This window comes from Myripristis murdjan, chromosome 1 (assembly GCF_902150065.1).
Source record: "Myripristis murdjan chromosome 1, fMyrMur1.1, whole genome shotgun sequence".
Lineage (NCBI taxonomy): Eukaryota > Metazoa > Chordata > Actinopteri > Holocentriformes > Holocentridae > Myripristis > Myripristis murdjan.
In genome coordinates this window covers 18,427,939-18,454,133 of record NC_043980.1, presented here as the reverse complement: position 1 = coordinate 18,454,133, position 26,195 = coordinate 18,427,939, and the positions used below count along the sequence as shown (strand labels likewise).

At 43.7% G+C, this 26,195-nt stretch overlaps 1 protein-coding gene across 1 annotated transcript; it reads left to right on the top strand.

Moving 5' to 3' along the window:
• The first annotated feature begins 296 nt into the window (after positions 1 to 296).
• mxd4 (MAX dimerization protein 4) lies at positions 297 to 25,138 on the top strand. The gene is made up of 6 exons (XM_030060704.1): positions 297 to 506; positions 1,158 to 1,257; positions 4,997 to 5,026; positions 17,731 to 17,845; positions 19,478 to 19,640; positions 21,750 to 25,138. Exons 1-6 carry the CDS (start codon positions 443 to 445, stop codon positions 21,908 to 21,910), a joined length of 633 nt encoding a protein of 210 aa, XP_029916564.1. The 5' UTR covers positions 297 to 442; the 3' UTR covers positions 21,911 to 25,138.
• The last annotated feature ends 1,057 nt before the right edge of the window (positions 25,139 to 26,195 follow it).

The window sequence follows — 26,195 nt, the reverse complement described above, 5'->3', positions numbered from 1 at the left end:
CGAAAAGACAAGTTCAACGCATAGACCACGCCCACAGGGTCTTCTGCCAATCAGAGGCCGCTTTTCCCGGTGTCGAACCAGTGAGCTACGAAGGGGGCGGGGCTTATATGCTGTTGCTAGGGTTTGGCCTCGATGCCTTCTTCGCCGTACAGCCAATCAAGACGCAGCTCACCTCTACTTCGCCTGATCATTGGCTAGAACCAGCACAGACGTCCCGCCCATAGGCCTTTCCCATTGGACAGAGGGACGGTCCTTCACTTCCTAAGTTTTAGTTAGATGCTGTTGATATTGCTGTAGTTTGGAGTCACTAAGAGTCAGAACTGAATATAGACGCACATATCGTGCTAAACCAGTTTCAGTTTTCATTCCATTGCTGCATTATTTTATTACGTGTACATTTGTGTAAATAGATTTTTTTCTATTTTTATAACAAGACAACAAGATGGAACTTAATTCTCTTTTAATTCTGCTGGAGGCTGCAGAGTACTTGGAAAGAAGAGACAGAGGTATTTCATTCCAAATCGCTTTAGTGTACAGGACGCATAGCCGGATGATATATTTTATTACCCGAAAAATAATACGATTAGCACTCTATCCAGTGTAAAGTTTCACCGAGCTCTGCCATAGTGCAGATATGATGTCACTTTATAGACAATGGGACAGGCACTGGATGCAAACTGGACCAGCAGCCTATGTGTCACAGAAAAAAAAAAAAAAAAACTTAAGTTGTCCGCTGTTATTTGAAGTATCTTGTATATGACCTTTATTATTACAGTTTTTAAGAAAACCCATGTATTGTGGGGCCTAAATAGAAAGAAGTGTTTTTCTCCTTGCTCAGTGGAAATGAGTAAAGCCATCTGGTGTTTACTGGAGTGACACTGAAAATATTGCCCAGCATCATAATGACAGAAATGCTCATCTCCCAGTCTTAAACCACAGCCTAGATGTTTACTCCAGCGTTATTTGTGTGCGATCACACTGATGAGCGACCGGTCCCGTTGTTTTCTCATGTATCCCATTGACATGCTTGGCTCTGCCATTTGACAGCTACCGTGTTTTATTATACCCTCTCCCAAATGACCGATTCACAGTTATGGTGTATCTCCTTGCAGACACTACAAGAAATTAACACTGATTTTGTTTTGCTTTGTCAATAGAGGCAGAACACGGTTATGCGTCTGTTTTACCGTACAATAGCGACTTTTCCAGAAAGAAAACGAAAGCCTCGCCAATTTCCAGAAAAACTCAGAACAATAGGTAAATATCATTCTTTCTTTATTTTTATTTTTATTTTTTTTTTATTCTTTAATGGTTATGATTATTGCCGGCGTAGATGCAGTTGAATAGAGATGTTTTTTTTTCTTTCTTTCACCACCCATTCATGCACCCTGCCATCTTTCTGCTGGGCTTGGCTCTGTTTTGGTCTCTTATAAACACTGCCACGCGTACACTGTCAACTCTGCTGCTCCCACTTTCTCTTTGCAGACGTCTAACCCCCGCAGCCTGCATGCAGCTCACCTCACATAGCACCACTCTCACACACTCTCTGCCCCCACCTCCGAAAAAAACTTTCAAATGCATTATTTTGTGTGCGTTTGCGCGGATGCCTGTGTGTGTTTCTGCCATGAGTGTCTGTGTGTGCGTGCGTGCGTGTGTGTGTGTGTGTGTGTGTGTCAGTTTCTTCCATGACCCCGTTTCATGTTAAGGACCCCCAGATACAGTTTAAACCAGTGATCCCCTCCCCTTCCCTTTGCATCTGATACTTTCTGTTGTTGTCTGTTTATGGTGTAGGTGAGGACACGGCAGAGAGAGCGAAACCTCACCTAAATATTGCTATTGGGTTTCATTCTCTGTTGGTGAAATCTTAAAATGAATGACACAGCAGTGCAGTTGAGATATTGCTCAGTTACTGACGCCTGAAGGTTTGCACCTCGCGAGCCGCTGCCCCTCACAGTGTTTGTGTTTGTCACTTGCAGACAAGGAGGCTGCATGCAAATCATGTAACAGAAATGCTCCAGGGGAAGGAAGGTGTAACAGTAGCCTCTCACCTCCCCGTGATGTAGGTCATGTTTGGTAACACTATAATAATCACAATTTAACACTATGATACTTCCTCTAGAGGCTCGTACAGTTTTGCTGTGACATCTGCGTGCCGATCAACTATTCCTCCACAATGTATAGAATTACTGTGTGATCACGGTGTTTTCACAAGAGAGAATGCAGACGGACTCACATTCCTCTGAAACTGTAGTTGACAGAGTGACAGAACTGTTTACGTATGTGTGTGTGTGTGTGTGTGTGTGTGTTTGGAGGTGGGGGTTGGCAGGTGGGTGTGGTGGCTAAAACAGAGGCCTACACACTACCCTGCAGATCAAACTCTTGGACTTTACGCATTGATTGAGAGTGTGAGGGATTCAATTTACCTAACTGGGGGGCCCCCCTCCGGTTATTTATTTATTTGTTTATTTTGCTGATATCCAGTTGCAGTGCAGTAAATTATGGGTCCCGTCTCTGTGCTCCTACGACTGTCAGATAAGTTGCAGCACTTTGACAGGAAAGCATTAGGATACTGCAAGAGTACAGTGAGATAAACAGATATTCTTGAACTTGAATAGTATGACTGTTTTCAGTAAAACGGAATTAAGCTGTTACTAAAGCCACAATGCTTTTCTTTGTTGAATCAAAAAAAAAAAAAAAAAAAAAAAAAAAACAACAACCCCAAAATGACTGAGCTTTTGATATCATGATCAAATCTGCGAATTCAGTTTTGATTATGGTGCAATATGTAGGGCACGTGAAACAGAACTGCTGGTAGCATTTTTTCCCCCTCGGCACACAGAAAGAAGAAACTGGTGGAGTTTCCTTGTTTATTGGTTGGCTGTTGTTAAAGCAGAGCCTCACTGAAAGACTTTGCACTGTTAACAAGCACTGCCAGGAATTTTATTAATAGCAGTCGATGACATGCTCACCTCATTGGCGTAGTGAATGTGAAATTAGAAAAAACAAGTAAGCCACATCTCAAGAAACACACCTCTTCTTTTGTAAGCCTGAAATCCAGTGTGCTTTGCATAGAATGTGACGAGGGGTGTCGTGCATGGGAAAATGTAGATGTCGTGACGAGGAGCTCTGCCTGTTTTCACCCAGCACGGCCTACAGAAAAGTTCATGTGAGGCTAATTTCCAGCCTGCTGGTGTCCTGAGTTCGCACAGTTTTATGGCCTGTGATTATCAATACGCCTGTTCATCACATTAGGCCATTGAATCATTTACATGAAACACCGACCTTTTACATAACATGTAAAGGCGAGTGTTAACTTGCTTTTATTACAGCTCCGTATGCAGCCCTTTGGTCTGTGTTCTGTTGTATCATTTCCTGGTCAAGCCCTGTGCTTTGCCTATGACGTTTCCCCAATTTGCGCCCAGTTTGAATGGCACAGCTTCCTACATGATACAGATAAAGCGCTTCCTGTCCACTTTGTTGGGCTTTGTAAAGGGACTTGTCAGGTTGTATCCGTTTTAAGGTCCTCCTGGAATGATTTTGTGCAGACGCTACATTATTTAGATGCACGGATGATGTCGACTGGGGGTAGCAGTCTTCATGTGTGCCGCTGTTAACCATCAGCCTCTCGTGCAGGGAGTTGTGGTCCTCTGCGGATGCCTCAGCCTCCTCGGCACAGCTGTGGGAACCACTGCTTTGCAAGCACAAGAGCTCTCAAAGAGAGGAAAATCTGAAAAGGGTTGTTGTCAGTCCGGCCCTTTATTGTTTCTGTTTTGGTTTTTATTGCCTTGGTATCCATGACGGTCGCAGCGTGTGACATGAACAGAGGGGTTGTTCAGATGGACTGCAGTGCCCTCGCTGCTCCCAGTGGTGGATTATAATAGGCCTTTCCTTCGAAAAGCCCACGTGCTGAGGAATTCTAGTGTCTAGGCCTCCAGACGTCTGAGTGTGTTTTCACTCATGTCAGTGCTGCTGCTCACTCAGCGTGCAGCAACAACAGCAGTTTGCGCTTGTTGTTTGTGTGTGTGTGTGTGGTGGTGGCATAGTGTCACAGATCCTGCTCTCTCTCTGTGAGCCATTTTTGCCCTCTGTTGACAGCACTCTGGCAGATGTCACACAGGCACATCCATGGGAAAGGATTTTGCTGTGCACTAATTCACGGTTTTGAGTAAAAACCCATAAAGCAGCAGAGTTAGGCTTGAATTGAAGCAAATGGTCCTTTCATTTTTTTTTTCTATTTACTGCAGTGAAACGACCTACCTATTTGAGTCCTTGCAATGAAGTTGTTGTTGTCAGTACTTTTCCTAAGAAGTGTGTGTGTATGCTGGCAAAAAAAAAAAAAAAATAGTCACACCATTTTTGCACACTTGTCATGTAAACCTCATGGGCAGAGGTGCTCCACCCACACAGGCTCTCTGCCTCTGCTCAGTGTTTGTTATCAGGCTGCATCGTGGAAATAAACACTGCAGTATTTGATATTTTGACGCATTTGAAACATATCAAGTGTGTTTTTGTGTAATTGTTTCCACTGTGACGTTATGTATCAGCAATCATCATATTAATACGCAGTAAGAACCAAGGTAGGGACCACCGCGGGGTCGTAGGCCAGACTTTACCGCTCAGCCAGTTCAGTATTCACAGCCGTAGAGCCACCTAAAGCAGATGGAAAGGAAATAAGTGAAAAGAATCGAGCTCTCCTTTGATCTCCCAACGCGCTTTTTTCCCAATAGTATGCAGATCTACTATTCCTTGGCACATCCTTCCATACTTTTCGCTTTCATCTGTCCTACATTTAAACCAAAACATTCACTAACCAAGCCGTTCACCTTGGGGATTTTTTCCCCCCCTGTGCATCTCATACTAACTTTCACTTTGTATTCCTCTCTCTGGTTCCTCATTTCATGCTGTAGAAAAGCTATGTAGTTGTTTGTTGTTGTAGTATTTTAGCACTTTCTACCCTGGCGCTCATTCTCATCTTTGGGTTTATTTTCCCTTTCAGATCATCGCACAATGAGCTGGAGAAACACAGGTAAGGTGACAGCCGTGGTTCTTTGACCCGGCTCATTTGATTTCTTCCCCTCTCTTGTGTTTGCATGTGTTGTTGTTGTTGCTGTGCATGTCTTGCCCCACACTGAGGCTCTAAAATCCTAAGTGACGGAGTGTTGGGTGAAGGTAAATGCCAGATTTATTCCTCCAAGTCAGAAGCACTCTATCACAGTCCACACCGTTCATAGCCAAAGTGTTTGATCAGTCCCAGTTTAGAGCCAGAGATCTGCTCAATGAATTCTTCGTGTATGAAAACAGATAATGGGTTGATTTTCTAGAGCACCCTCATGTTGATTAGATCTGTCTCCATTTCATGGATGAAACTTATTACCTTGTATGGCCAGCAATCCTGTCAGTAATGTGATAATCCTGCACAGACCGGTGGTGGAGATGGAGGGGTGGGTGAATCCAGCCTCGCCTGTCACTTCTCCTCACTGAGAAGCCCACTCTACCCACACCCATTGCTTCCATGCTGCTCTCCCAGCATGCACCTTGCTCATACTCGCTAGAGCTCACAAACAGCTTTTTTTTTTTTTTTTTTTTTTTCTCCCTCCGGGCAACAGTGCTCAGCGAGTGGTGATGTGATACCCTTGCTCATTAAAGGCGCAGACATCTGTTTTTGCTCTGTTTTGACTCCACCAACAGGCGAGTGACATCACAGATCCACTGGGGTCTGCAGTCAGGAAGCAGAGCCCCGCTTTCACAGCCCCACTTGCTGCCTTTGCACAACCAAGCCTTGTTTCTTAAGAGAAGAACGTTTGATGTTTGGTGGAGACCGAAAAAAATAGCTCATGAAGTATTTTTGGTGCTTCCCTTGCTTCATGGTCACCCCCCTCACTCCAGCTGTTCTTTAAAAATGTCTACTAGTGAGGATTTAGGAAATAGCTGATGTGGCTATCAGCACGTTACTGGAATGGGTGTGCGTACTGTATGTGCATGACACAATGTCACTCATGTCGAGAGCTTGAGGTTTGCCAGTCACATGCCTTGGAATGAGTAAGTGACGACTGCGGTGCTGCAGTGAGAAACAAGTAAAGACATATCCCTCTCTGACGTGACAGAGACCTAAAGGGCTGATTATACCGTAGCTGTTGAGACACAAGAGTTACCTCATGTCCATTGGGTGTGGTTACCAATAAAGTGTCGTCCGGTTACACTGAAAAAAGCTAGTGCCGGTAAAGTGTTCCATAATCACCTTACTCACTTCCCGTGCAATCAGCGTGACCACACATTTCATAAGAAAAAGGTGTGTTTTTTGACATAAAGCAACTTACAGTATTGTGATGTTAAACAATGCTACTTCTTCTTATCTGCTGATTGTTGGCCACAGCTCTAAGGGCATAAAGAAATGCATTTATGTTAAAGAGAGAGCGTTGCCTTTTCACTAGAGGGTCACATACGGGGAAGTTTGAATATTCTTCAACATAATATGCATTTAACATGGCACAGTGTGCCTCAGGGGGGAAATGTAGAATTATTTTAAGAAATGCTTTGAACCTGTCTCATTGTTTCTTGTTTTTTCCATGACTGATTTGTTTCCCATCTAAGGAGAAAATAGGCCCTCTAATGACAAGCCCTGCAGTGATGGGATATCTTTGCAACCCGTTTCAGCATAATGCATGTTGATTCAATCCCTGCCCGGACCTGTGTCTTCAAATTACACGGTCATTATCGTAACCTGCAGGTGTTAAACGTTGCGATGGTTAGATTTCGAGGTATTAATGCAAATACCATGTCCCTGTGCAGTGTGGGTAGTTTACAGCTATGCAGTATTTATGTGTGTATAGGCTTATATGTTATATTTCTGCTATTGATATACTGCTAATAAGAAGACAGCCAGTAGTTTATTTTTGAATCTGTGTTCAGCTAGGGAACGTCGCAGATGCTTGATTAATCCAACATTTTCAATTCCCCGTGGGCTGATGATCTCAGTCTGCTGCTGATCCCTGCTTGCATGTGATGTTGGGAAACCAAGAGTCCTGATCTCAGCTGTCCCGGTTCAACCAGTTTAATGAAAGTATGACCAGTTCAGAGCGCAGCAACCACCCTGAGCCTCAGCCCTGTTTAATCTGCAGCAATCCCAGTATCAGTTCCAAAAGCTCGACCTCCCTCACGCCCTTCGATGCCACTCTAGGGAGGCGCTGCTTTTTTTAGCCCTGAGTCACCCTCTTTGTTTGGTCATGTGTTGTTTTGGTTGGTGTTCATGCTGGTGCAGCACAGACGGCCCATAGCCATCCTTGTAAGTTCACGAGATGGCCAAGGTGACTGTTGAATTCCTTCCCTCGTTTTGACGTGGGTGTTGTAGCGTTTTGAACATATTGTGAGTAGCAGAAACAGCGTGTGTGAAATGGTTTCATTTATTTACCTTGCAAGTCATCTGGCCACTTTCAAGGCAGTGCAAGTGTCTGGCAGGATGAAGCAAGCAGTCTCAAGTGCAAATTAATGCTGGGCGATATGACTGAAATCAGGAGCACAATAATCATAAGCGTTCTTTTTTGGTGTATGTCAAATAACGACTCAGGTATGCAAAATGTAATTCATGTTAAACCCATTAATCGCAATGTTTCTTGCAAATTATTATATTTGAAATTTTCAGATATAATGATAATAGTAATAATAATACATTTACTGTTTTTCAATAAAAATAATGTCGTCCTAAATTGAGACAGCAGAATTGTGAGTCATGATTCCCCAAAATTACCATATCATCACAATACGTTTCCACAGAAAGGAGATAAACAGTAATACTGAATTGCGGCCCAGTTGTGGTGTAAATACTTGTGATCGCACTGCCCGTGTTTTCCGTGTTCCTCACAGACACCCGGCAACTTTGTTGCTGGTCATGCATGCTGTTTCTCATGAGGTTGTGTGACTGATTGTTATATAGCATGGCCATGTTGGTGTCCTGTTATCTGAGTGAGACATCTGGATGGCTGACTGACACAGCCTGGTTATCTACTGGGGTCTGAGCACAGCCATGACAGCTTTATGTAGACTGTCTCTAGAGTGACTCTGCTGTTTTTGGTGGGTTTTTTTTTTTTTTTTTTTTTTTTTTCTCATCATTACACTCTCCAGAGTGTCACAGGCCACTGCTGCAGAGAATCAGCATGACATTTCTGTGAAACCACATGCTGCTGCATGGTTAGTCTCCGCTGGCATCGCTTCCTTCCTTATTTCTGAGTTCAACTGCTCTTGATCAAGCTTATGACGTCTTGACCATGCCACCAGTTTCCTTTTCTGGCAAGGCTGTTAGAGTATGAAACTAAAGAAGCTTTAATTTCCCACATATCACACCTGTTACTGGAAATCCGAGCTCACTCGCATAGGGCTGAGTATCTGGTATGTTTGCTGTCTTCAATTCAAAAAAGGATTTACAGCTCTATTTTTATCTCTCCAGACACAGACACCGCCCGTGCCAGCCAGGTGTTCTTGGTTTCGCTTCTGACATCACGGAGAATGATGCTCCGGAGAATTTTGGATTTTGGTTTGAAAACAAGCCAGAGTTGGCTTCAAAGAACTTCCTGGTCATTTTCTTATAAGCTAGAAGTGTTAACTGGAGATGTTAAGAAGGGAGGTAAAAACAAAACAAAACAAAACACAATTATAACAATTTTGATTTGAAATAAATTTAATGTAAAAAAAAACAACAACAACAATGAAATAAAACAATAAAACAGTAAAAGTAAGTGCACATTTCAACTTAAGAGGAAAGAGTTAGAGGTTTAAGGTAAAGTATGGTTTCTATCTCAGCCAGATCCCAGTGCAGATAATATACAGCAACTGTACAACACCCATTTAAATTCACATGCACATGGAAGCAGGCACTTACTTTGTCACGGTCTAATCTTCTCTCTAATTAAATTTATTATCCCAGTGTTCTGCACTCCCTACTGTGATAAATGACTTATTTGGCTTTGAGAAGCCCTTTCCCCTCGAGTGAAGCTCTCCTCTCTGAGAGTGGAGGCCGGGCCGGGCAGCGGCAGCACCTCGCTGAGCTCGATGAGTTATGGCAGTGTGATGGGGGAGGGAGAGCTGTCCGCAGCCCTGTTACTTCACCTCCTTGCCTCGAGTCTTTGTCTCCCTCTTTCTCCAGGGACCACATTTGTTGTTTTTTTTTCTGTTATCTTTTTTTTTCCTGAGTTTGGCTCTCCTTCTTGCCCACTAAAAGTGTCTGAGTCAGCAGAAACCTGAGGAAATGAGGAGGAGGAGAGAAGGGCTAGTTGTTCTGCCAAAACTCGTTTTTGCCCCTTTCTTTTCTGTTGAGGTGTGGGATCTCTTTTGTGACTGTAGATTGTATAGAAATCCTGGCTTGGCCCCAAATAAAAAAACACTTATTTTAAAGATCACGTGATGGGCTGTTGGGTTGTAAACTGCACGATCATTATATGTATGCATTGCATACACTTATCCTATTTTTTAAAAAGTTACTTCACAGCAGTTTATCTGGAATGGAAATATCGAAACGTTTTATGACATTTACACCTCTTATTTCCAGCTATATAGGCCAGGCGTAGTGAGGTTTTTTTATATTCCTTCAAGTGCACTACTTACGATGCACACAACACGTGCCACTTAGATATATTCTCCATGTGTTTGTGGTGACTATATGAGTCATTGCAAGGATTGTTTCATATGGGTGTCGTATATTCCAAACTACTGATATACTGTGCTGCACTTAGCCTTATATAAATGAGTCATTTTGGCACGTGTATGTCATGTTGTAATTTGTTGTAAATGTATGAATGCACACAATGGAAGAGGCGAAGACAAGCTTTCAGTTTGGATCGAGGTGTTGTGCACACAGTATTAACAAAGTGAACGGATATACTTTCCAGAATATCTAGAATCAAACTGCTGGAGCTGTACGTAGACTAAGAGCAAGAGCTAGGCTGCAGCTGGGCTGCAGAAAGGGTCAGCAGGAAATGTGGAATTTCTCTGCTCCGAGGTCAGTGGACGTCAAGAGCTCCTTGGCTATGAGGGGTCAAGCCCGGCCAGGGTCGGCAGACTGGCTGCCCTCATGTTCTCTGGATCGTGTGTCACCGCTCAGTGTCAGGGCTGTGCACTGGACTGTTTTTGTGTATGGCTGAAAAAAATGTTCTTGATTATGTATCAATTGTCTAAAGATTTTTATTGATGTGCATCATTTCTGAAATTGATTTTTATATGATGTTATATATGACATCTACATTTTAGTACACTGTGTTACATGCACTGTGCTAATTTGTTTTAACAAAACAAGTTTTTCTTTATTAGCCTGCCCAGGTGTTATGCAGCATGTTGTATTTTAAATTCTATCGAATTGCCTATTATTTAGAATATCGCAGTATATCATCATACAAACTGTATTGTGACCCATGTATCGTGATACATATTGTATTGTGAGGTCTTTGCCAGCACCTAGTTGTAGTGTTTGCTCACGTATGTGCAAATGCTTGATTATGTTGGTATGTGCAGTGCAGACTGAAATCTCTGTGAAAACGTCTCTACTGTCTCAGGTGCCAGTCCTGCAGTGTGCAGCGTGCACCACTTTTCTGTGTCAAGAAGTTACGAGTTGCAGAATAACAGTGCAAAGAAGAAAAGAAAAACGAAATAGAGAATGCAGAAAAGGAGCACAGTGAGGAGAGAAAGGCGTGAGGCAGTTTGTGCCGCTCATAGTCGCGATCCCGGTGTCGTGTCGCTGGGAAGGAGGTGAAGAAATTCTTCAGAATTGCTGCAGGGAGGGACGGGAGGCTGTGTGGGACGTGGCTGGTCTGTGTGTCGAGCAAGCAGCCTGAAATTCAGGTCAGCAGAGCACACACACACACACATTTCACAAACACACACTCGCTGGAATGTTGAATTAAGTAAGAGTGGCGGTTCAGGAGGAGAGTATGTGGGTGGATGAGGGTCACAAAACGAGCCGGCCTTGTATTACGAGCCACACCATCATTCACTGCTGCTTGCATTTTTGGCAAGCAAGTGAATATTTGGAGTACCATGGCTACTTACTGTGCACTGATACTGTATATCACACTGCAGCGTTTGCTCTGTCAGTTGTGTCTGCCTTTGTGCTTTGCCGGTTTAGTTTAGATATTGAATGTTATGAAACCTCCTCTCAGGAATAAAGAAATAAATACCTTTAATGACAGCATGGGAACTGGAAGCTTCCATCATGCCACTGTAGGTTGCTGCTGTGTGTAAATCATTGACAAGGATTCAGTATGAAACCAGAGCTGCCCTATATTACAATGTTCCCATGTCAGGGGAATGTGTTTATTGAACTTGCTGAACTTGTCTCTGCTAGTCGATCCAACATTTCCAGATGTAGTTTTCAGTTTCCTCCGCATTTATCAAAGGCATACATTAAGTGTGAGGCAGTTAATGGTCGTTTTTTTTGTCGTCTGACGCTGTGTTAAATCAGTGCAGGGATGCAGAGTTACAGCAGGGAAACCTTTCTTTATTCCTTTTTTTTTTATTTGTTGACACTAATAGTGTCTGGTTTTCAGTTAACACAGATTTGGGCTGCCTGTGTCGAGAAAAAAAGAAGATTTTGTAATGATTTATGTGTATTTTTTTTCTCCGAGGGATTGTTTCAGTTTAGGAAAAAAAAAAAAGTAAATGAAACTAATTATAAGGCATTCCCTAGCACACCCAGTGGAAATTCCAGTGGTCTTTGAGGACGTACTACCAACGAGTGAACAACACAGCACTTAATTTGGGAGTTTCCTGTTGTATAGTCACCACTCAAGTATGCACAGCTTTTTGTTTTGCTTTAGTAGTCTAATTTTACTCGTGGTGAGGTGCTTTTGCCCGCCCCCTGCCTCCAGTTTATGGTGTTGTTGTGGTATACCGATCCAAGTTTCTGTTTGCAGCTTGCGTGTGACGGCACAGTCATGTGAGAGCGAGCTCCTTGTTCCTGCTTTCAGGAGAATGTGTTTATGGGGGACTCGTATCCGTCTGTCTCGCTTCACAGTTGTCACTGCACACAAATGCAGCCAGTGGGTGTGGTATCCTCGATGACAGAAAGCAAATACAGTTTGTCCCAGACGGATGACATTTCATATCAGTGTGATGATAGTGTCGCACGTCTCGGTGTCTCTCAGCTCCGGAGTGGCGTGGGCTGCGTGTCATGCCGCCCTGCCAGTCTCCTCTTTCGGCCCTGCTGTTTTTCAAGACGGCACATCAGATCTCTTTCCTCTTAAATGTAAACATGTGCAGGGCAGGGCTAGTGGGTGACAGGGAGACTGATGAAGGACCGCTGAAAGGCCTTGTGTGTGTGTGTTGTGTTTGTCTGCTGGCCCCTGGGCAGGGTCCCACCCCTTCCCCCATTCCTCTTGCCCCACTTCAAGCTTCCCCCCCATCTGCCTCATATTCTGCAGGAACCTGCCAGCCAGATGTGGAGCCATTCCACTGGCAACCCCAAATTCCACCAGCTCACCATGGCGACGGTGACACTCACGCAACGAAGCCCCCACTTTCACTTCATAACAGAGCGGGGCTGTAAACAGATGAGCCGGGCCAGATGGAAATACTTTCTGCTGAGTTTCGTGCAAGTTTTGTATCGATGCCCTAATTCGCACCATAATAAGACTGATGTACCGATAAATTGATTATGTGCACAAAAGTCTCCATCTTAAATCATTTAGTCACATATTCAGTCTTATAGTATTGTTTTTCTTCAAACAAGTTAAAAAAAATCTTCCAACGCTGATCAACTTGTTTCTAGACTTTTCTTGAATCAAGTGTCATTTTCTTGAGCCTAGTGGGCTGATCTGCCTTCTTGTGCCTTGTTTCAGCATATTTATACTTTGTGAAAAAAATCCTCAAACAAATGAAACTGCATTGAAAAAAGTGGGATCGTGTCATACTGTGGGGAGATTTTTTTTTTTTTTTTTTTACCTTGTATAATGTAGCATTTTGGAATTAAGACTCTCAGATATTTCTGCGGATGGTGTGCTGGTCTCATCATTTTAGTTTTATGTTTATTTTCATTATATTCAAATGTCGTAATGCCTGCCTGAAGCTGTTTGCACAGACGAGACGATTCATCACTCTATTCTCTGTCCGTGCCTTGTTTGCTGAAATCAAAACAAGACCACGGGCATGGCATGTGTTTTCCCCTTTATCCAAATGCGCCTAACCAAGTTAGCTCTGGGAGTGAGAAGAAACATGGCCGTGGTGTTTCTGATGACCTCTGACCTGGGTTTAACGGGCTTGGCTCTGCACCAGACAAGCCACTCAGTCCTGTGCATATGGGCCAAGGAATGCACTCACGGCGCTGCAGCGAGCTCATTAAACAGTGCAGTGAATGAAGGGTGAAGGCCTGGTGTTTGCACTGGTTCCCCTTCTCAGGCCCTGTCACTCTTTGTGTGCTCATGCAGCCCCGGTCCCAGTGGGCCTGTCACCAGGAGAGTGTGTGAACCAGTCAGTGGAGGACTCTGCAATACTGGCCGTGGTCTTTCTTTCCTTTCCTCCTCTGGTGCAGAATACATAAATAAACTCCATTATGCATTAGCCCTGCAGCATGCCTTTGCATTTTGGAAAATCCCTCATTTATTTTGCAGCACAACAACATATTTCATGGCCGTTCTCCTTCCAAGGCCCAAAGTGTAAGCAGATCTGTGGAGAATGTCTAGTCTATAGCCAGTAACCTTGGAGCACAAGTCAGCAGTTTGAATAGCTTGTTCTAGTTTCAGTGGGATGCAGCTTTCTGTGGAAAAGTTGCCTTTCCTCAGTCATTGCTTCGATTTGGCACCGGGCCCCCGACAGAGAGGGAAATGGGGAAGGGAGGGGCAGAGATTAGACAGAAACTATCTCGTGGTGCTTTGCACGTGAGAATGGTCAGGTGGTCATGTCATTGTGAACATGACTCCACTGCAAATAAAAGAGCATTTTTTTGCTGCCTTTTTCCATTATTTAATCCTTAGATATAGAGAGGTTATAGCCTAGTTAATTTTTACATTACTGTTTTTGCACTGAGTCACAGAAACCTGCAACTCTACAGCTGCAGAATGTGGTTTTTAAAAATGAGCGTGATATATTTAGTGCTGCTGAGACATGACTACTAAAGTGAAAAGGAGAAAAAGCAACAGTGAAGTGTCGTGTTTTTTTTTTGCTACTTTTGAAACATGTCCCCTCAGGAAAATTACAATTTGAGAATATTATTTTACAGTGTTGTATGCATTTTACACTCTTGATCTTTACATTATGTGTCTTACATTGGTTTGATAACTACAGTTCATCTACAATAATAGAGATATGCTTTAGTTTATTATATTTTAACGCCTTTGTGGCACCACACCAATAGTTTTAAACTGTCACATAATTCATAACAAGTATATTAAAGACTGCCCTATTTTCAACCCAGACAAATTGGAAAATTTGAAGTGATTCAGAAACATGTGGATGAGGAACAGTGTTGAACTGTCTCCCCTCTTCTTCAGTACACGACTTTCACGTTCGTTTGGTGTCGCGCTTTGCATGGCTGTCTCAGGCAATCTGATAAACATTGCGTGACCAGGGCTTGGCTTAGGAATAACAAACGTGAGCAAGGGAGGGTCTGCCCTGCTCTGAGTGCACTGCGCTCTAGAAGAAAAATAGCGAGTGTGTCTCGCGGCGGGAGAGCACGTGCTGCTAGGAGGGAGCTGTCAGGGACACACTGCCAGGTTTCTAGAGTGAGCCAGGAGAACAACAGGTCCACTCTTATTGATATGCATCAGGCGGATGAAGTGCTTGTTAGACAGTCACAATTACAGTTGAAGGAGGAATAGGTGAAAACCTATCTTAATTCTGTGGCATTAAGTACCATGGTGAAGTGTGATGCTCTGCCCAGACCTGTTGAAACTCAAGTAAGAAATGGACTGAGGTGAACTATTGCCAACACTGTCAGGGCGAATTACTCTCGTTTGAAGCTAAAAGCTGCAGTTGTGATTGAGAGATAGGGTTGTATCAGTGAAGGGGTGGCATTGCTAAATTGGAATCGTTTGAATAGGAATGCCCAAAAAATACGTGCTGAATGTACACATTTCTGTGCTCTGCGTGCTGGCTGAATGTGTGTTAAACATACAGGTGGGGTCTCTTGGTGAATAAATGAGTAAAGAATCCAGAGTTGTAGGGGGAGGTGGGTGGTCAGGCAGGATATTTGGGGAACGCCTTGTTTTTGTTTTTCATCACAAGAGAGGGAGAGAGCGGGGTGCAAGATGGTTGCCCATTGGCTCAAGTTACTCTTGGATGATGTGTATGGAGCGCTGCCTAGTGCAGCTGAGCACACTGCACTCAAAGAGCCCTTTTTTCAACTGAGGAGAAAGTCATCCACTAGATCGAACCCCACTCCCTTTCAAAAACACACCCGACCCCCCCCCACCCCCCAAGCACACACACACAAACACACACACACACACACACGCACAAACACACACACATGCAGACCCCCAGCTCCTTCCTGCCCGCTTCCCCTGGCCTGCGTCCAACTGCTTCATGTGGCTGGGACTAGGGCAGGTTGGAGGTGGGCCCCCACCCCCCTGTCCTCAGAAGACACTTGTTCTCCAGTGGGGTGAGGGTGTGTTGGTGTTGGCAGGGTGGAGCAGAGGGGTGGGGGGGGGGTTCAGCGACGGAGGGAGGAGGAATTGCCCCCTGGGAGAAGTGGGAATAAAAGAAGTAGAGCACTTTCACACGCCCCTCTTTGGGAATGCCTGTCCGCACCTGTAGAGGTAGACAGGATTTGGTTTGTTTTTCCTCCACCTTTTTTTTTTTTTTTTTTTTTTTTTTACACAAAATCCTGTGCATTTTTTCATAGCTACAATTAAATCCCCTAAATGTTTACTTGTAACAATTATGACTTGGAGCAGTGGGTAATTATGTTTAGTCCCTGAGAGAAGATGGCCCCTTGTCTCTGGTTGCCCTCAGGCTATATCTGGGCTTGGCTGACCTCTAAATGAAACAGACAGGGCTGGGGCGAGGGTCTTATTTTCTCTGAAAAACACAGGCAACGCCCTTCCATAAAAAAGAAACAGCGGAAAAACTTGTGTGTGTGTGTGTGTGTATCAGCGTATAGCTTCTGTAATCGCATATATCCTCAGCGCTGCAGCCGGCCCTGCAGAGCTTCATCTCTGTGATTAGTTATTGTGATTGCAGAGATGTTCAGTGGAGGCCTTGTATTGTTGAAGTTTGTTTACCGTTCAGCTGGAGTTAGCCAAGGGAACGGGAGGAAAGGGGGAAGGCTAGCTTGGAACAAAGAAATGGTTCATGCACTGGCCTGGCTAATGGAGGATTGAAAGGCCTTTATGAACAAATCAGAATGGACCAAGGAAAGGAAGGGAGGCAGTGTACTGATATAATTTTTTGTATTATAAGAGGTCTATTGAATTAATATACAATATCAAAATCATTCTGTGTCCGCTTGGAGATGTTGGCCTTTTGGGCTTTGGCATGGATGCCGGGGTTTGTCGGGGGTCATGGTTTCTGTCTTGAGTTCAGTCAGCAGAATGACAAGAGCAGATGATAAGCGTCCACGACTTTGGCATGCACCAACTGTGGGTTCCTCCTCGTTTTTAGGGTATTGCACTATCGCTATCTCTAGTTGGAATGCATCAAGTCAACCAGACAGCAGAGATGGAGGGCGGTGCCCCACTAATATCGAGGTCAGTGTGTCACAATACTGTGGCATGTAGCATATAGATTTATGGATGGGCGGGTGCGTGCAGTGCATGCATGTTTGCGAATGTACTGGAAAAAAGGCCACACGTCACAAATGCAACCTGATACCACAGACACGACGCACAAACAAACGAAAAAACAAGCCTCGACAAATATCGTCATATCTCAAGGCCTGTACACCGATATGTATCCTAAAGCGAGTGGTTGCAATCGGTGTGTGTTTGTGTATACAGCAGCGACATACCTCCTCACCAGAGCTTTATCTTCATCCATGAGTAGCTGTTAAAGGCCGATGTTCATTCTGCCGGCGCAGCTCGTCTCCTTGTCATTGGGCGGACAGCATATCTGATGTGTGACTAGCCTTTTCAGTCCCCTTGTCAAATTAATTTCAGAGCTCGTTAACCACAAGCGTTCGCTCATAGGCTTTCATCGGCTGCCTCAGCTGTTGTGTTGCAGCCATGAAACGAATCTCTTTCTGTACAATTATATAACATGACAGAAAATGCGCCGCTATAACCACTTCTGCTCCGTGTGTACGCGACCCTTTGAGTGCAAGTGAATGTGTGGCACACATGGGTGTTCGATGAGAATAGGAGAGCCCATGTTGATGAAGCAAGATGTAAATGTTGGGGCGCTTACATAACATGCTGTATTCTGCTTTTTTTCATGCATGAGGGGTTTTGCATTGCAGACGGACAAGGATGTGATTCCTCTGAGGGGTTTGAAAGTGGTTTGCCGGAGCCCGTGCAAGCCTCGGGCGTGTTAAACCAGCAGGCGTCTTATGGTCAAGCTGAAAGCTAGATTCTGAAACCAAACCTGCACAGCATCAATCCGATCTTGTGCTGTCACTACTCTCTTGTTCAGAGGTGGCTTGTGTGATGGTGCCGCACCTCCTCAATTGTTTTCCTAACGCAAGAGTACAGTGTCAAGGGCACACTACGCATGTCTGCCCTTTCTCAGCTCAGGAACATGTGGATAAGGTCTTGCCAGTCTGTTTCTGTAGGTGCTTTTCCATGAAGTTTGCTGACTCCCCTCATGCTTGTTTGCTTGCAGACGTGCCAAACTGAGGCTCTACTTGGAGCAGCTGAAGAAGCTGGTGCCTTTGGGTCCAGACAGCACTAGACACACCACACTGAGCTTGCTGAAAAGGGCCAAGATGCACATCAAGGTACTGCAAAACACATGACCTCCAGCTGTATTAAAAATGCCAACGAACCATGTCATGTTTATCTGATTTATGTTAAAATCTGCCATTGTTTGCATTAGCTTGGAATTTTGCAGAAATATGACACCCCTGTGGTGAAATGCTACAGACAAAGATTGTTGTAGATACCCAGACTCCTCTCAGTGCCAGCAGCAGACAGCTTCCTGTCCTCAGGAAGTATGTTGCTCAGTCTCATGGAGCTGCTCTTCCCTCCACTGTTGCGCACATGCTCTGTTTCTCTTGTTGCTCTTTGCTCGCTGTTTTCCTCCCTCGCTCTACTTTCAGTGGCATTATGTTCTCTAATCTTTCTATCAAAGCTGTTTGAGGCTAGCGTGCAAGAGCAACTATTCCCAGGATTGAAAGAAAAAAACCTCATGCTCTAACAAATGATAAGTCAACAAAGTGAAATATGGAACGGGGGGTATGTGGTAAAAGATAATTGGATTTGGGGTTTGCTTTAGGCCACCTCCTCCTCCACAGTTCATTAACTGTTGCAGTTCATGCAGGCCAAGTGACACGTAACACTGTCAAAAAAACAAAAAGTATGCAGCAAGGCTGTTGAGAAGGAAGCTATTACAGAAGTTCAAAACTTGAGAGAAACTGCTCACAGACGTAGGAAAAGGATCCCAGCACCATATAATTTACTTTTCTGATGCTTTCACACATAAAGGACATCCATTTTGTCTTGCACGAGCTGAAATGTAAATGTGGTCCAGTTTAGGACACCCTGTTCTTCTGTTGCTGCAAAGAGGCAGCTGAGACAGTGTGGTCGGTGGAAAATCCAGACGTAGCGAGTTTTAACCCTTCATTTCCTGTTTATCATACATATCCTCTCTGCTCAGACAGTGTACGCAAACTCTTGTTATTGCGGTGGTTCTTCTTTTATCACCTCACCAGGGCTTTAGACTTTGCATTTTGTTCACTACTGAAAACCAGCACATGCAAAAAGATGCCAAACCCATTCTCGTGTGGTGTCTGTTTTTCAAAAATCTCATACTTTGAAGGGAACTGTATCACTACTACATATGTGCGTCTTATATTACAGGGGTTTATTTTCATTACTCAACTCTAAACTAACCAAAATCTCCCTCACACCATTTCTGGGCTACTTCCCCATTCCATGTTGAAAATCTTTGTTGTAAAATACTCTCTTTTGCAACTTAAGCTGAGGTTTGTCGGTAGCTGATGCTGAAAAATTATGCTGCTTTTCATGAGTTTTCATTTTGACATGTGACCCAGTAACAGCGTCTGTGTGATTTGGCAAGAATCCAAATTCAAGCAAATGTAACAATGTATCCAATGATAATAATAATAGCTCTTCTAATAATACTAACATTCATAATAATAACAGTAATAGTAATAGGATCCAAGAACACATGCTATATTTAAAGCTTAGGAAAATAAAATAGATTTTGTAATTCAAAACTGTATTATATTTCTCACAAGTTTAATCAGATTTTTTTTTTTTTTTTTTTTTTTTTTTTTTTACATATAGGCCTATGTGAGAGAGAAGAGAAAAAACAAAGAGATAGATCTTTGGGTCCAGCAAACATTATCATTGATTGTAGTCATTTGTGTGTGTGTGTGTCTCTGCAGAAGCTGGAAGAGCAAGATAAGAAGGCTTTAAACGTGAAGGAGCAGCTGCAGAGAGAGCACCGCTACCTCAAACGCCGCCTGGAGCAGCTTTCCGTGTCGGGAGCTGTGGAGCGCATCCGCACTGACAGCATGGGTTCCACCATCTCCACCGACTCCGAGCAAGGTACGCCGGCAACAGCACCAAGTCCACCCACAGCACTCTGGACTCATGCTCCAACTTATTCATCTATCATTTCAGTTAATTCTAGACATTTTAATTGCAGGATTATATGATTTGTGTGCAGTTACCTGAACTTCCTCATCGGTGGTCACAGGACCATTCATGCAGGACTTTCTGGAATGCATTTGTATGCGCGTTTCATGCTCTGAAAAAGCTTTCACTCTGTATTTCAATGCAAACTATTTCACGTCACTCAAAACACTGAACCTATTTGAACTGCCTCAGTTCAAATAGACGTCACTGCAGTGCATGACTTCACTGTACCGTGTGTGTACTGTTCTGGGCACTGATCAAAAGGTAAGGCAGCCAGGGCACTGACCTTGGTTTTATGAAGCCACGGACTTACACAAAATGTAGATCAATGTAATATATTAATCATAGCCTCAGAGAGAGTCCGGGTCACTGTCTGTGCTTGAACTTGAGCTGCTTTTTCACTGAACCATGGCTAGTGAGCCGACACACTCACCCTCTCGATAGAAGAGGTGCACTTCCACATTAAATGTAAAATAGATGAATATTAGCCAAGGCATGGCATGAGAAGACTGAGCTCTTGTACATGCACTTTGGTCAGGCATTCGTCGGCTGAAATGCTTCACTGGGCTGGCCTCCTAATTGTGTCTTGCTTCCCGTGCCTTCAGTCTACAAATCTGTGTGGCGCTTTTAGTGCTTTCGTCGACATGTAAATCAAAACAGGGGGAAACCACATGATGTTTCGCCTTGTTTTCTGGTGTTGTCCCGGCCTCAGAGGTCAAGAGGTCAAAGCATTGAGCGATTCCACCGATTCAGCCCTGACCTCAGCTACTGATTTCAAGTGATTTTATGTCAGTGTGGTCACAGCATTTACTTTGTGCAGCCATCCTGCAAAGGTGCCACAACAGCTCTGATGAAAAATATTGCATAATTGTAGCTCATTATGATGCTCCTAGTCAGGTCTGTGTGATATGGACAGAATCTAATATCATAATCTTGTTGACTGAATATCTTAATCTTGATAGTGCAACATTATTGTAGGGATGACTGTTGGTGTAATCATGAGATGTTTACACACAACATGAACAGTCATCAGTAATATGGATATGATGATCGAGCAGGTAGAGGCAAATAACAGCTAGACCTAATAAGTTCAGAAATTTAAACACACCATCAGTGGTTCTGGAAATGAACTAATTCAGCCAATATCTCTTCACGATACGCCAGCTGTCCATGCGGCATTGGTACACAGCCCTGGCCCTGTAAATGGGAAATAAACAAAATGGCCCAGACTAGGCAACACAGTGCTATTCCAGCCAGTCAGCAACAGGGGGCGCTCATGGTCATTCACAGGACAAGCAAGTGCAAGCGAGAGGGACAGTAAATGTGGTTGTTGATTTTCAAATATCAACAATCTTTCTCCGGAACCGCTGACTCCACCTTTATTCCCTTCACTGTGCAGAACTCAAAATCAGGAAAAGACAATAATCTCACATCACAGTCTCAATAATATCAAATATTGCCTAATGCTATTATTAATCTTACTGGCTTGCAGTGTCCAGGTGGCTCAATAAATGAAGGCTTTAACTTGCACCCCTATAGGTTTGAATGTGGCTCATCATCATCACTCTCCACTATTGCCCAGTAAAGCAGGGGTGCCATAAAAGAACAGAAAAATGTCAGTAGTTTGTTGTCCTCTGGCTGCCACCGCTGCTTTTATTTGAATGAAATTATCCTGAAACTCCAGCCAGTCTAATAAGGCTTGAGGTGTGTCACGGGCCCCCCGAAATCCTTAGTTAGGACAGCTATGTTTGTTTACTAATCCTGGATGTGGTAAACACACATGCAGTTGTTTATCAATGGAGGGGGATTAGCAGGGGCAGCACAAAGATCTGCCTGTTTGCTCCGAGTTAATGGCTGCCTAAATCCCGGTTTAATCCACTGGCACAGCGTGCTCCCCAAACGTACAAGCCCAGAGTTGGACACAAATAAACTTTTTAAAACATTGTTTCCTGTCCTCGGTCTATTTCTGTCTGAATGGCTTTGAGATTAATCTTGTCTATGCTTTGGGTTTGTTTGCAGAGGTGGACATCGAGGGCATGGAGTTCACTCCCGGTGAGGCGGACAGCGTGGACAGCATCAGCGATGGCGAGGAGGAGGACCACTACAGCCTCCAGAGCAGCTCCAGTGACGCCAGCTACACGGCCACACATTCCCACAGACTGCAGCCGCACCACTGCTAGGTGCTACAGCCACCTCTCGCCCCGATCCGGCTCTGCCTTCCCCATGGCCCCACATCCCCACCCTCACCCCACTGCTACCCCTCCCCGCTTCCCCACCCCAGCCATTCGCAATCACCAACGCCGCCCACTACCTGTATCAGCTCAGCCCAAAAAGGTGGTACACCCTTAGCCCCCTCACCCCCGACCCCCTCACCCCCGTGGCCTCAGCTTTTCAGGAAGCAGATGGAGCTGAATTCCACTCAAGCCTTCCTGACCCCTCCCTTCTAGACCACTGACCCTACCTCACCCCACTGTATCCTGCCTAAACCTACCCCTCCTGACACGCCCTGCCCTCCCACTGTCCACACAACCCCTACCTAGTGTTGCCGCAGGCTCAAAGAGAGAAAGCAGAATAGAGTTTGTGGCTTTATCGGGGACTTCTGTGGTGTGTTGGACAGCTTTGACTTGTTAATGTGGATCTATGTGTGTGTGTATGCCAGAGAGAAAGAATAAGGGAGAGATCTTAGGAGAGGTTATAAGCTCCTTGTGGCAGTATACAGTATTTGAATGGGACACACAGACAATGCCTTGGACTAGCAGCTTCTCATGGAAAGGGTAAAGCGCTTCTGTTGGTTATAGGATTTATGCAACATTTGAGAGTTAAATGTATCACATATTCTCTGTCTAAACAAACAACCTCTACAGGCCCAGTTATTGTAGATGTCCTCTTTGTTGCATTTATCTGCATTGATCTTGAATTAGCCCTGCAGATAATTAGTTATTAAACTAGAATCAAATTAGTACAATTCAATAATTTAGTGGACCTCAACCATCCAGTTATCTGGCAGATTCTGTAATGTCTTGCGACTGCAAAAGAGGCAAAATTAATTTTTTCCAAACCAAATTTTTGAGGATGCTGTCAAAGTGCAGCATTAACTATGCAAGGGTGCAACGAAAAGGACTTTTACAGCGGCTGTGTCTGTGCATACGTGGCCCTCTATTACCAAATGTACCACACCTGTGGCCAAAAACAAAACAAATCAACCGAAAAAGTTACAGAGCTGGAAAAGAGAAAAAGAATGTATATAGATGTACAGTTACTGTCCAAAGCCTCATGTCTCCCTCTGGTTGGGTTGCCTAACCACTACTCCACACTACTGACCACTACACTATACCTCCCTATGGTGTGGATGGACTACTATCACAACTGAAAAGGAGTTGCCTCACAACTAAAACTCCCTCCTCCAGAAAACCCTTTGCAGATTCAAATGGATCCCCAGCATTGAAACCTTGTTTTACTTTTCAGTAGCGAATTGATGTAGCAATAAACATGGGAGGCTACTGCTTTCTCAAAGAGTTGAACTGATTCTGGCAGGTGGGTTGAGGACCATGAGGTGTTATGTGAGATTTTTTTTTTTTTTTTTTTTTTTTTGCCATGTTGTAGAAGGCAGGTGGGCGCTGAAATAGAGAGAGGACCTGAAGAAAAGGGCGATCCTTTTTCTGTTTCACTAATGGATCTTTCTCTTTGCTCGCCATGCCATCTACCTTAGATTTGCATTTCTCACAAGCTCTGTCACTTTTTCACACAGTATTCATGTGTGTCTGCCTTTGATTTTTTTTTTTTTTTTTTTTTTTTTTTTTGCCGTTCACATTAACAAGTCAAAGCTGTAGAAGTGGAAAAAAAAACTAAATGAAAGACAAAAAAAAAAAAAGCCAGCTCTAATGATTTGCTCTCTGTAGAGGCGTTCATTTTAGCTATCAGAACTAATCATATTCAGTAGTACTTTCATTTCTATAACTCAAGGCTAATTACCTTATTTTCTCTCTGCTATCTATTACTTATTTCTGGAGCTTCTGGGCATTGCTAAAGACCAACGTAATAGATTCCTATGGGTCACCTATAAACTAATCTGTCTGTAATGCAATGCACAATAGTCACTATGACGGAAGAGGCATTTCTCTTGCTCTCTGACCATATAATAATCATTAGGCCTCAGTCTCTGGCAGTCTTGAGAGCTTGGCATCCCAACACTTCAAAAAGGGCCAGTCTACAAAGGCAGGTCTGACCAAAAAAAAAAAATTAATAAAAAAAAATTTACAAAACACTTAAAAGAAAAAAAAACCTGCATACAAAAAAAGCTATTTGTCACTAAAAGTGATATTAGCCAGTGTAGTCTATATTTCTTCTATTAAATTTTGTATTATATTTTCCTAAATGTTCTCTTGTAATGAAAAGACAAAAAAGAAGAGTATATCTATAATTATGAGAGACAGACAGGAGGCCAGGCTTGTTGAAGGGAGAGTGGGGGCAGGGGAGCTAATACACTGGCCCCTCTCCCTGGGTGACTCTCCTGCTATCATTCTGTGCCTTGGTGAGCCTTGGTGACTGTTGTCATGCTCCTTGACCGCCCGACTCCCCCCTTCCCTCCCGCTCTCCACCCCTACTCAGGTCGTCGCCCTGCCAACACACTCCCCCGGACACCCTTTACTCTCCCTCCGTTTCTCTCGGAGGAGCTGAACGCTTTGATTTCAACCCCGTACTCATGCCAAAATGGTGACGTTTAACTCTTCCTTGAGCGAGGGGCGTGTGAAGAACTCGTAAAAAAGCCCCCCTTGGGTTTCTCTGCCCGAGAAGCCTCGTCATGTTGTCCTGCCCCGGCACTCCCTCTGCCCTCTTCATCCTCCTGCCCCGTCTGCCATCGCAGCCTCTTGTTACAAAAACCACACTGGTATAAACTCCCATGGCAGCTTCCAGTCACCCCAAACGGTCACCAGTGGGGTTCAAAACTTTTATTATGGGCTTGAAGCTTGTTTATCTTATCTTTTGTCATGACTATTTCTCTGTTATTGTATGTTGACAATGTGTTTTGTTTTTGAGACATAAGTTGGGAGTCACTGGGAGCGGAGCGCTAAAAGAATAATCCAATTGATGGCAGCTTAAGGTGTTCTCCTGCTTCCTCCCAGTGACCCTTCCCAGATAAAGTGTTAAAAAAAAAATCTTCCCCCATTGATCAGGGGACCTCGAGACACAGCAATATTACCATCTTGTGCTTTTCTGAGAGAGGGTGTGGGGTGGCTTTTTTTTTGTTGTTGTTTTTGTTTTTGTTGTTTTTTTTTAAGACAAGCAGGTGGTTTTTGCTTTTGACTCTGTGGTGCATTTTGGTGACCAACTTTTTTTTTTTTTTTTGACTTTGATTTTGATAAATTTTACCTTCTATCTGCACTCTCTCCACACATTGCAGGAGGGCATAAAAAAAAACAAAAAACAACCAGAGATAAAGTTTGGAAAAGCTGTTTTTGTTTTTTTTTTTTTTTGTTTTCTTCAACAAGTTTACATTCATGTCAAGGATTTGTACATGACTGTTGGTAGCAAAAAAAATGTCCTTTTTTCAGTTTGTTGGTCAAATGAACAACTGAGTAAAACCTATTAATTGAAAATGAGAAATTCTCTTGCACAGAACCTCTCAGTAGAAACGTTAGACTTGAGGACAAATAGAGTGTGATGGGTTGAGGGCCAGATATGAGATTATAATTTTTTCGATGACATCATTTAAAAAATGGACATAACACACTTCGAATGGTTTCAGAGACTGGTGGTGGTGCTAGTTGATATTTGAGCGCTGGATAGTTGTTATGGAATTGCTTTTAATGATGTGCCTTGGAAAACAAAATACTTTCCTACAACCAGAGATTGTACCGATTGATGAAGATTGTGAAGTCAGTCATAATTTGGAGATGCTGTTGAACACTAATTTGCCCTAATTATTAACAGCGGAAAGATGTCACCAGTTCCATTCCTCTCTCATTGCGAAACAAAAAGGTTCACATTGATCGTCAGAGGTTCATGGGGTTCCACAACAAACCCCTGTTGACATCAAAGCATAATTTAAACCTTAAGAGTCATCGGAGAGACAGCGGCTCAGCAGACTGAATTAAAAAGTTGTTGACTTCAGAGAGCAGTGCAGACAAGGTTTGATATTTGCTTTCATGTTGCACAGAGATTTACTTACAAGTGTGTGTGGGTTTTCTAAGAGCACAAAAGCAATGTGTGATGCGAAGGGAAGTCAGCAGGGAGGCAGGGCCCGAGAGAGATTGGGTTGCAGGGTGAAATAAGGTTGAGGCGCAAACCAAGGAAAGCCTGTACAGAGTGCAGGGGAGAGGAACATCCTGAAAGACACAGCGGAAGCCAGTCCTGTCCCAAGTCCTCCCAAATAAAGGTGCTTATAGACTTCCATTAAATATTATTCCTGCCAAATGAATAGTCACTTTGATTTTCTATACCTTCCATGCAGAATGATTAAGGAAG

Bases quoted from the DNA above. Each gene is read 5' to 3' on its own strand.
- mxd4 (XM_030060704.1), top strand. From the start codon at position 443: ATGGAACTTAATTCTCTTTTAATTCTGCTGGAGGCTGCAGAGTACTTG. The intron at 5,027-17,730 runs GTAAGGTGACAG...GTTTGCTTGCAG, and splicing joins AATGAGCTGGAGAAACACAG to ACGTGCCAAACTGAGGCTCT. The intron at 17,846-19,477 runs GTACTGCAAAAC...GTGTCTCTGCAG, and splicing joins GGGCCAAGATGCACATCAAG to AAGCTGGAAGAGCAAGATAA.